Raw genomic sequence first — 12,160 nt, forward strand, 5'->3', positions numbered from 1 at the left:
TTCAAGTCGGTTATAAAAGCTAATATCTTAATGATGTCTTGTAAAGAAATAATTACATAGCTATTGATATACCGACAAGTTATCGATACCGTCATATGAACATTTTGTCAAGCCCTAGCGTAAAGTAACAGATTATGTTTTTACACAAAATATTTTAAATTATAGCCTAATATGATAAAATATTAGCACACAAAGGAAGAAAAACTTATAATGAACTGTATAAACCGGCTTCTTACACTTTTTACGCTGCTAATTTGACAAAATATCGTTATGAAAATTTCGCTCGGAATATAATAAATCCTCTGAAATGAGTATTTGCTTGGATTATTTGGCCCTGTGACACTGCAACCCAGCACACTACAAGACACCATCTTCAGTGAATTACTTTATTTAATACTTTTCGTCCTAATCCGTGTATATTTTTCAATTTGAAAATTACCGGGATACGCTCTTGGCCGTCAGCGGCCGTCGTCAAACTTAAAAGTGGTTACGTTTTCTCATTGGTAGTCCGACTCTTTCGCACTCATGGGATGTTCATATACGTGATGGCTTCCCTTTCGCACACTTAAGCTGTCTGTCAAGCGCGAGCGGATTCTAGGTCTGTGGCTACGACGTAGCACTATGAGGACAGCGTAGCACAGTTTAGTTGAGTTTAGTTACGGCCACAGAACAAGTAGAATGGCGATGCGAGCAGGGTACGTGTCGCCGCCGGTTATGAGCAAACGCTCGCATGCTAATACTCGCCCGCGCTGTCCGAAAAACGTAAACATGCCTTTTGCGCCACAATAACCTTCAGATTAAAAAGCCAGACATCAAATCTGTCTAAAGGAGGCGTATCCATTCACCACGCACACAAGTTTTTACTACCGTTGCGTGAGTGTTAGTAAATGTGGAGACACCGGCGAGACCGGTTCCGATACTAACTGCGCGCGATAGCCATTCTAACCTCTTTAATATGTTCTGTGGTTACGGCTCCAGAGCCCAGGAACCGATTTAGATTTAACAACTTGTTACGATTTTGATCTTACTTTGATACGATCTTTCTACAAGATCTGATTATGATAACTTGTTTTACATTTCATACGCATTGATCACCGTGAACTATCGTTAAGGACGTAGGTACTTATAATAACACTATTTAATAGCATAAATACCTAAAACATTGTTTAAAAAAAACAACGGGTTGCACTCAGGGAGTGCCGGCAGAAGTGAAAACTCAATGACTAGTGCAAAATGCACTATTTATAATTGAGGTTAACGTCATCTAGCGTTAGCGTTAATTACTTGAAACCCCTAAGCACATCACTGTTAGTACTCGAGTTATATTAATACCAGTTAGAGCGAAACTCACTAGATGGTATTTAAATCAATAAAGAAAAACTCAATGACATTACATGTAACAGTTTTTCATGTAATGTCATTGAGTTTTTCTTTATTGATTTAAATGCCATCTAAATGAGTGGCCATCTAAATCTTACGGTCACGTGATCGTCTTACGCTGTCTCGAGTTTAACATTTTTTTCCCCACCTCAAAAAGTGCACAGCGCTGCTAAAGAAGTTTTCACTTCAAAAAATAATATTAGGTATAAGTAGTTTTAAAATTAAAATAAGTTACTTGTATTTCATGTGTAGAATATTTCCTAAAATAACAAGACTGTTAGTTATGGAGGAGCGATGCATCTTGATACATCAGGTTCATTCACCTAAAAGGAAGTCCTAGCCACTGATGGCAATTTGTAGATTAAGTTTAATAAGGGAATAAACAAATTTTAATTTTAATTTTTCAATAACACGATCAAAACCTTAACGAAAATCAGAATCGGCCTCAAGGAATATTGCATAAATACGTACAAAATAGCACAGTTACCTCCAAAAGTTAACGTATCTGTGACTCTAAAGGTGCATATACATATATACAATCATCCCCACATGCAATAAACTCCTCAAGCTACGCTCAAGATACGTAACGCTCGTATTTCACCGGTTTATGGCCAGTGTGCACCTTACTTAAACTTGCATGAGCCTCAATTTTGTATACAATAAGTAATCACATTACATTTATGATGTCTTGGTTAGCCAATTTTGGTATAGGTGTATTTTAAGGAGTTGTACTTATAATGAAATATTTCAATAAACTTAACAAATTCAAGGTTTTAACCTTTCCTTAGGATCCGTGTGATTTTTTTTATGGCATTTTCCCTTGATTTCCTTTTTTTGTATTCTCTATTTTCTTAATTATTCCTTTTGTGTTTCTTTGTAGTGTATTAATATGTAACTTTATGTCGTGGCATCACCGAATGGGCCCTACGGAAGACCAGCGCTGGCTTTTATACCTAGCATTTATGCTGAGTTGGGTCCATTTCGTGATGAACACTTATTGATTTCTTCTTTTCTTGCTGTTGTTGTTGTCTGTACATGTCCATGTTTTGTGATCGTCACGATAAAAATCTTTTATCTATCAAAACTTAAAAAAATCAACATAAAAACTACAATTTTGCGTGAGCCCACTCTTAAGTTGTGAATGTGAGCGTGCGCTCGTAAATGCGAGAAAAATCGGCGTGATACGGAGTCACACAAAAAAAATCGGTGTTAAATTCCGAATGAATTAAGAAATTTAGAAGATATGACAAGTTTTAAAAGTAAAGTGTTTAAATATTTAGTTGACAAAACATATTATAGTGTAAGCGAATTTTTGTTAGACTATAATTAATGGTGACTGTGCACCACAACATGTATATAGTCACAGTCCATTAATGACAAAAAATTGTACGCCTCACGGCACAACATAGTGATACAACAGTAATATTATAAGATCTGTACTTATGTACTATTCATACCTGTGTTGGACAAATAAACGATTTTTGTATTTTGTATTTTTTTACAGTTTTGTGTTGGCGACGTTTAAGTTTTTTGTTTTTTAAGGTCCATGTGTATAGCTGACTGACCTGCACTCGGGCTTCCGTGAGGTTGATCTTGAGCGCGAGGTCTTCCCTCGTGAACACGTCAGGGTAGTGCGTCTGCGCAAACGCCGTCTCCAGCTCCTCCAACTATATCAAACACAAACTGTACGGTTACTATGTAGTAGTATAGAATATTTACAAAGGGGGTATTTGTATTTATTTATTTGCTGAATATGGGTTTACAAGGTGTACAATGGTGTGGGGTGGGGGTTACAGGGGGTTGTTACTTGGTGGCCCTTTCTTAAAATACTTCAACTACATATAATGGGTCAAAATTCTTTTCGCTGTCTTGTTCTTTGTCCCCAAAAATGTGACGGAGTAGAGCTATGTATTTGTAAGGGGTGAAATTTAGTTTTTAATTTTTATTAAGAGAATTATAATGTACAGATAGTAAAACATGCAATAGCGCTCTTTTTTTATATAAGATTAAAGTAGAAGCGTGACAACTCTGTCCCACTTCTATTTTAGTCCACCACCACCGTTCGTTGTCTTATTTCTGACCGCTCGGTCAGAAACAAGACAACGAAAATAATTTTGAGGTAGGTATAAAGATTTAGGACACAAGACACAACTGTGTGCTTGAGAAATCAAGAGAATTATAAATTATGCATATTTTTAAAGGTTTAATGATGTTGTGTAATACCTAATGCTGTTGGTTGAATCCCGCACGTCGCATCCCGTATCATCTTCTCAGTGGAACGGCAGCCTTATTTGAGGTTGATATATTAGGTGTTTGTTACCTGCTGAAGCGTAAAGGTGGTCCTGTTCCGCCGTTGTTTCCGCCGCACGAACGTGTCATCGTGTATCGCCGGGTGGTACGAGTAACTCGTGTCTGAAACAACACCATTCGTCAGTACTTAACCCTATGACTGTCAGATGAAGCATATTATGAAATATATATATATTTACGAGGGGAGGCTGAAATATTCGCGGCCTAAGCTAGAAGAAAAAAGAAAAAAAACTATGCTCCCTTTTTCCCCACCTCTTTGTGGCAGTTAAAATATTGCCGCCATTACTAATTTACTTTAAAACTCTCTTTAATTTTTTTAATAAGGACGCGTACTTTTTAGATGCCCGGCGCCCCTCGTATGTTAGTCAAATTGTGACAAATTATAAATAAATAAAATAAAATAAAAAAGCCTGTGTTAAATTATAAATACTTTATTAAATTGAAATACCTACACCATTTACGTAATACGTGTCTCTAAATCCGCAACGCAGTCTTCGTCCGATGGCTCCAAATACGAGTCAGCAACATCTATATATATATGCTTCGTCCCAAAGATAAGGTAACATGTAATATGGGCCTTGTTGCCTGACTCAAATTGTAAAATAAAATAAATGCGGTCTTGTAACACCATTACCACCACACGTCAACAGATGTCGCTACGGGTACCGTGATGCACACAACTCGCGGTGCAGCGCAGCCGCTGCACCGATACAACTCCACCCGCCTACCGATAGATGGCGCAGTGGTCGAGTTAGTTCGCGCTATCGTTTGTTCAACGTAGAATCATGACCCTCGGACCACGGCCGAGGATTATTTGAGAAATGCAAGTAGGGACTTCGGTACTGCACGCTATATACCTTCACCTCTGTTGAAGTATCCTGGTGTCTGTTCCGTAGTAAAACTTACTAGTCTAGCTCGCGCCTACCTAGTTAGGTCTTGCTCGACAAGTAAATTCTAACAGTATTGTAATAGCCCTAAGTTACCTAATACACGCGCTAAGTACCTAACGTCGGCTTTTCGTCTTCGTCCCCGCTCCCCGCTCTATAGTGGCGCCCTCGGTGAGGCCAGTCTGCGTGACGTCATCGTGGTGCTACGAGACTCGCTACGTCATCGTGCTACGGAGTCCGTGACGTCATCGGCGTGCTACGACATTCGTGGCATCATCGTCGCACTACAAGCTACGCTACGCGTGACGACCTATATTAATGAGCGAAAGTGGCGAACCTACGAAGTTGAAGAGTCCAACTTTTGTTGTTACGCGCTACGGACGTGTTACCAGCGTTAAAAGGACACACTCCAAGATGCTGTCGCCGGAACAATTTACGCAGCTGCTAGAAAGAATACCTGTGGCAGCGCAACCTAGCAGGGGTTCCTTCATCACCTGCAAATATTCGTTTAGCGGTGAAAAGGATGCCGAGGTAGTGGAAGCATTCCTGTCGGCCATCAACATTTTTAAACGATCGGCGGATATCGGCGATGTAACTGCATTAAGCGAACTCCCTATTATACTAAAAGGGGAAGCAGGAGTTTGGTGGTTAGGCGTGAAGAATGATGTAACTACGTGGTCCGATTTTGAAGCTCGACTTCGGGAATACTTTGCGCCTGCCCGCGAACCCTACCAAATATACCTGGACATAACGCAGGAAAAGCAAGCCAAAGGGACTACAACTGATGATTTTGTCAGGCGTAAGCGGATGCTGTTCTCTCAGCTCCCTAGCCCAGGTCACAGTGAGATCCAGCAACTAGATCTGATCTACGGCTTGCTGCGTCTAGACATCCGAGATAAGGTTCCACGCGCGGACATAAAGGATTTCAAGGAACTGGCAAAAGCGGCAAAGGCGGCGGAGCACGTTATTAATGAAAAGAACGCCGTTGCTGGACAGAGTGTAACAAAACCAAGCGTGACGAAGTCAAGCGACAGCAAACAAGAGACCCGCATTGGAAGCAAACCAGATTGTAAGAAAACCAAATGCAGGTACTGCCGCAATTTCGGACACTCGGCAGAAGAGTGCAGGAAACTACGCCGAGCTACCGAGCAGAAGGAAAAGGCTGAAGGTTCTACCTCTGAGGCGGTGACCCAAGCTCCATCACCATCGGCAGCTAAGTTCAGTTGCTATGGCTGCGGTACCCCTGGTGTGGTGAGAACCAACTGCCCAACATGTCACGCGAACAAGAATCAGCGGCCTCTACCGGAGATCGGGTTCTGCTCTGTAGACGCAGTAATCGACGCGAGGGATCGCCCAGTTGTTTTCGTCGAGATCAGTGGAGTAGTTGGTGCAGTATTTTTGGACACCTGCGCCAAATCAAGCGTCGCCTCTTACTCTCTATACTGCGAGCTGAAGAAAAAGGGATTCCCATTCAGAGAATATGGGATCGGGGTGACGTTAGCTGACGGTGATCCCAAACGTCAGATGATACTGGTCACCCAAGCGCCAGTCACAATTAATGGCCGTACAGTGGTCACGACCCTCCTGGTTTTTCCTGAGTCTCGGCGAAACAAAACGTTACTGGGAGTGGGTTTTCTTCAGGATGCTCTCATCGAGATTAGCATGGCACAAAGCACTTGGCACTTCCTGGATGATCCTACCCAGGTATTCGAGCTCTATCCAGAGAGTTTTATTAATTATGGCAATAAAACTGCGGTCGCTGCCATAACCCCTGACCTTTATCTGTCACCGTCACTACCAGAAGGAAGCAACACGGCTCGCGCATACGGTCCACTCATCAGGATAGATGCTCCGTCACCTCCCAAGAAGAGGCCTCATCTTGAATATCCTGAGATTCCTGAGAATTACTCCCCTATACTGAACGCCTTATATGAAGATGCGATAGTTAACCTTCAGAATTACGATGAAGAATGTGACCTGGATGGTATTGATGACTCGCTTTTTCCATCAACATCGATCTCATCGATCGATGTCACGGTGCTGGATGATTTCTTGGATAGAAATCAAGACGTTTTCACACCTAATGGAGAACCGGTAAAAGGCTTCGAACATGTGATCGAGACGGGTGTGCACAAGCCCATTTCTGTACCACCGTACCGTCTATCACCAATGAAGACTGAGATCCTTAAAAAGGAAGTATCTAAGATGCTAGCAGAAAAGGTGATCGAACCATGCTCATCCCCATGGGCCGCTCCTGTAGTATTGGTTCCCAAGAAAGACGGAAGCACAAGGGTATGCGTGGATTATCGTCAACTCAATGCGATCACGACGCCTGATGCATACCCTATGCCAAGGATTGACGACTTGCTTCACAATGCTAAGCCGACGCCTTATATGAGTACCATAGATCTCCGCGCCGGATATTGGCAGATAAGTGTTAAGGAGGACCACCGGGACAAAACAAGTTTTGTGTGCCCGTTCGGAATGTACCGCTTCCGGAGAATGCCTTTTGGGTTACGCAACGCTCCGGCCACGTTCCAACGAATGATGGATCGATTCCGCATATCGCTCAGCCATATCAAGCTCATGGTATATCTAGATGACTTGATTGTTATGTCGCCTACTTTTGATGACCACGTGAAGGATCTACAGGACGTTTTCAACAAACTCAAGGAGTTCAACTTGACAGCAAACAGAGCAAAGTGCAACTTTTGCTGCCAAAAGGTTAAATATCTGGGACACTATATCACCGCTGATGGCCTGCAGCCTGACCCAGATAAAGTCAGCGCTATACTAGATACACTGCCTCCGCGAAATCTTAAGCACCTGCTGTCATTTGTCCAGATGTGCTCTTGGTATAGACGATTCATACCCAATTTCGCAGGAGTCGCAGAACCGCTTACGCGCCTGACCAAGAAGAATGCCACTTGGAAATGGGAAGAAGACCAAATAAACGCTTTCACCAAACTTCGTGAGTCTTTAGCTTCTTCTCCAGTACTGGCCCAAGCTGATCATACTAAGCCGTATACCATTAAGACTGATGCCAGTAGCTATGCCCTCGGTGCGGTTCTGGTCCAGGGGGAGGGGGAGACAGAACACCCCGTCGAATATGCTAGCAGACTCCTGACCAAGGCCGAGCGCAATTATTCTACGACTGAACGTGAAGCTCTGGGCGTTGTGTGGGCCGTCTCCAAATTCCGAGGCTACATTGAAGGTGCTAAGATTACCATTTTGACCGATCATCAAGCCCTGCGATGGCTCATGTCATTAAAATCACCAACTGGTCGATTGGCCCGATGGGCTCTCCTACTGCAGCCATATGACCTCAATATAAAATACATCTCCGGCAAAACAAATGTAGTCGCCGACTCTCTGTCCCGTCCTAGCTGCGAATCTGCAACAGAAGAAGACTGTGGGGTTTGTACCGTAGTTGTTGACATGCCTGCAAAGAGCAAGGAAGTTATAAGAGAAGAACAACACAAGGACGAAGATATTGTTAAAATAGTACAGTGCTTGGAAAGCACAGACGAAGAGAAGGCTAGATACTGGAGTAGAAAAGGTTATCATATAAACAATGGCTTGTTGTATCGCTATGGACCAGACTCAGACAGGGAATCCAGTCAACTGGTCATTCCCAAACAAGAACAAGAAAATATTCTTGTTGCCTATCATAATGAGGCAACCGCTGGACACTATGGGGCAGACAAAACCTTCGAACGCATAGCAAAGCGTTACTTTTGGAAAGGAATGAGGAAGCACATAGAAACCTATGTCCGCTATTGTCTGCAATGTCAGCGCTACAAGTGCTCCAATCAGAAGCCTGCTGGATTGCTTCAGACCACAGCGCAAAACCAACGCTTTGAAGTAGTAGCATTCGACTTGTTCGGACCCCTACCCCGAACCGTTGGCAATCACAACTGGATCTTCATAATCGAGGATATTGCTACGCGTTGGGTTGAATTATTTGCACTTGAGCGAGCCACATCAGAAGAGTGTGCCAGAATACTGCTTGAAGAGATCATATTGAGATATGGTACACCTCGCCGGTTCATCAGCGATAACGGCACACAGTTCGTGAGCAGTGTTATGCAACAATTGACCTACTGCCTTAACATTCAACATGGCTTCACGCCGGTATATCATCCTGAAACCAACCCGGTCGAACGAAGGAACAGAGACCTAAAGACACAGTTGGCTATTCTGGTAGAGGACAATCATGCGACGTGGGCAGATAAACTGCCCAGCATTCGTTTCGCAATGAATACGGCAACGTCATGCTCAACCGGTCAGACCCCAGCGTATCTGACATTCGGACGCGAGCTTAGGACACCAGATGACGTGCAACATGATCTCAGAGAGATAGTGAGGAATGATAATTTCGTTAAAGAGCTGACCCCCCGTTTACTCTTGATGGCTGATACCTTAGCCAGAGCTCGAGAAGTACAGGAAGAGAAGGAAGAGAAGAGGAAGGAGTATGTGGATCAGAAACGACAAGCATGTCCTGATTACAAACCCGGCGACTTGGTGTTGGTCGCTACTCACGTATTGAGTAAATCTAGTCAAGGGTTTAGCTCTAAGCTAGCCCCACGTCGTGATGGACCGTATGCTATAGTACGACGACATGGTGCCAGTTCATTTGAAGTCGCAAGCACGGATTCGAAAACCCCTGTTGGTGTATATCATGCATCAGCCTTAACAAGATACCGATCTGAAGACACAACTGTCCCTGAGCCGTCATTACCGATCAGGAAAAGAGGACGGCCAAGAAAACAATCCTCCGGCAAGAAAGATGCCACTGCAGCAGTGGCGAGACCCCGCGGTAGACCGCGCACTAAACCTAGACTTTAAGATTAATGTCACACTTGTCGGGTCGACTGCATGGACATAGGGGGAGAGTTGTAACACCATTACCACCACACGTCAACAGATGTCGCTACGGGTACCGTGATGCACACAACTCGCGGTGCAGCGCAGCCGCTGCACCGATACAACTCCACCCGCCTACCGATAGATGGCGCAGTGGTCGAGTTAGTTCGCGCTATCGTTTGTTCAACGTAGAATCATGACCCTCGGACCACGGCCGAGGATTATTTGAGAAATGCAAGTAGGGACTTCGGTACTGCACGCTATATACCTTCACCTCTGTTGAAGTATCCTAGTGTCTGTTCCGTAGTAAAACTTACTAGTCTAGCTCGCGCCTACCTAGTTAGGTCTTGCTCGACAAGTAAATTCTAACAGTATTGTAATAGCCCTAAGTTACCTAATACACGCGCTAAGTACCTAACGTCGGCTTTTCGTCTTCGTCCCCGCTCCCCGCTCTACAGTCTTTTATTTTCTTTCTTTATTAATAATGTAGAAAATCCATCACAAACCCAAATTACCATAAACGCAATAAAAGCTAGAGTCACCCTACGTCACGTCGTGAAAAGACCGGACGCCCGCGCCATTACCCCGGCTTCTGTCCGGAGTGTCCGGGCTTGCAGTGGGGACACCCGGGAATATGAACTTTTGCTTAATTCATGCTTAATTGACTTTGGAACTGGCGTGATGAAAATGAAATAAAATCAGTTTTTTCTTCAATGTAGGGTTGATCTTTCTGACTTTATGGTTCTCCTTATAACAAAGTACAGCTGTAAAAAAGTAATGAAATAAATGCATTTTTATTTTAAAATACAAAAAAAATACAAAATACAAAATCGTTTATTTGTCCAACACAGGTATGAATAGTACATAAGTACCTACAGATCTTATTGAGAAATTGTACGGTGATGTGTGTAAACATTTATAATAAAATACCACAAGAGCTCAAAGAAGTGCCCGATAGCCAATTTAATAAAAAAATACGGGAGTGGCTTTTAGAACGCAGATTCTATAAATTGAATGATTTTTTGCTATAGTAATATAAAGGCTTAAATAAAATAAAATAAAATGTAAATTATAAATTTTGTAATGTAATGTTAGAAATATTTATTATTTAGGTATATAATATTATTTAGTTATTTAGTCAATTTTCAATGAATTTGTATATATGTAAATAATTGTGAATATTTTGCATGCTATAGAATATGGCTAATTAAGGAATGTACATAACATTGTAATAACACCTGTAAACCAACCCTTATTATAGCAAAATAAATTGATTGATTGATTGATTGATATAATATTACTGTTGTATCACTGTGTTGTGCCGTGAGGCGTACAATTTTTTGTCATTAATGGACATGGATTTTTTGTCGTTATTTGTATGAAACGCACTGAATTGAAAGCTTTGTATAAAAAATATTTCAAAAACGATTATTTATTGTTAATGTATTACTAGAAAAAAATCTCATGCTATCTCGATTCTTTTGTCTGCCTATAAATGCTGCATTTCGCTTGTTCTTGTTCGTACATATATTGGCGTGAGCGAGACGCACGACCCAATGATAATAAAATGACATTATTTCAATATCATTTTGATATCAAAATTATAAGTTCGAATCGCCCTACGGCCCTTATTAATAAGCGTCAGTTTTTTTTAATATTATATCCCGAGAACACTCGCTTTTGCACATAACTGAGCGTTATAAAATGCTAATTGGATATGGCGTTAAATTGAAGATATTAATATAGCATCAATCACGTGCGGTCAACGCGAATAAAAGCGTATACGGTGGCACTGTATGAAGTAATATGGTTATACAGACTACCACCGGTAGACACCGCTTTTTAAAGCACTAGCTTCTGCTCTGCTCTGCATGAAATGATGATGATGATGATGATGGATAAGGTGTAACAGACAGATGTATAAATAAAGGTAAATAAGGTAATTGAATAAATTTCGCGTTAGACCCGTCTACAAATGTGAGTTTACAGATGTATAAAGTTAACTTCACATTTAAATAAGTAGGAAGGTAGGGATTTGGGACGATATAGGCGAATTTATACTTGTAAAATACATATAGTCAAATAACTGCTGTTCGAGCGAAAATTTGGCAAAACTGCAAAATGACCTACATGGAAAAATTTCAAAATTTTCTGACATTTTCTTATGAAAAACGAAATTGTCCATTTCCGAAATGGGAACTTAAACTTCTTGTGAACATCTCCAGATACGCGAGTATAATAAACTGTTAGAGAAAACGTGAACGCAAGTTTAAAGCTCGCTCTCATAGGCCAATGTGTGGTACTGGTGATTTCGACTTGTCTTATACTGCTTCGTCTAGTAGGAAGTGATCTGTGAACATAATTATGATGGGATATTTTTGTTTCAGAAGTTTATTCATTTCAATTTGCAGCGCACTCGGGCCTTAATTTAGTTTGTTATAAGTTTATCGAGTGCGTATTTAATATACCTATTTACCTATTATTATAAGTAGGTAACCTATTTGTGGTATATTGTTATGAACTATAGATGGTCAACCAAATCTTGTCAGTAAAAAAGGCGCGAAATTCAAATTTTCTATGGGTCGTTCACTTCTCGCTAACATTTTTAAATTTTGCCGCCTTTTTCTACTGTCAAGATCTGGTTGGTATAATCATTTTACTACCTCGGTCGTTAATAATCTGAAGGAATTATTAGTAACATACCTAAAGGCATATTC

The 12,160-nt window shown here is 41.5% G+C and overlaps 1 protein-coding gene across 1 annotated transcript in view; it reads right to left on the bottom strand.

Moving 5' to 3' along the window:
- LOC134654361 (dorsal root ganglia homeobox protein) overlaps nucleotides 1-12,160 on the bottom strand; it is a 114,908-nt gene that overhangs the window by 71,317 nt on the left and 31,431 nt on the right. The window contains exons 4-5 of the mRNA XM_063509825.1: nucleotides 3,701-3,792; nucleotides 2,946-3,047 (exon numbers count right to left, since the gene is read on the bottom strand). Of these exons, the coding sequence (XP_063365895.1) occupies nucleotides 2,946-3,047; nucleotides 3,701-3,792 (194 nt within the window). The remainder of the gene's footprint in view (nucleotides 1-2,945; nucleotides 3,048-3,700; nucleotides 3,793-12,160) is intronic.

This window comes from Cydia amplana, chromosome 14, assembly GCF_948474715.1.
Source record: "Cydia amplana chromosome 14, ilCydAmpl1.1, whole genome shotgun sequence".
In the NCBI taxonomy this organism is placed as follows: domain Eukaryota; kingdom Metazoa; phylum Arthropoda; class Insecta; order Lepidoptera; family Tortricidae; genus Cydia; species Cydia amplana.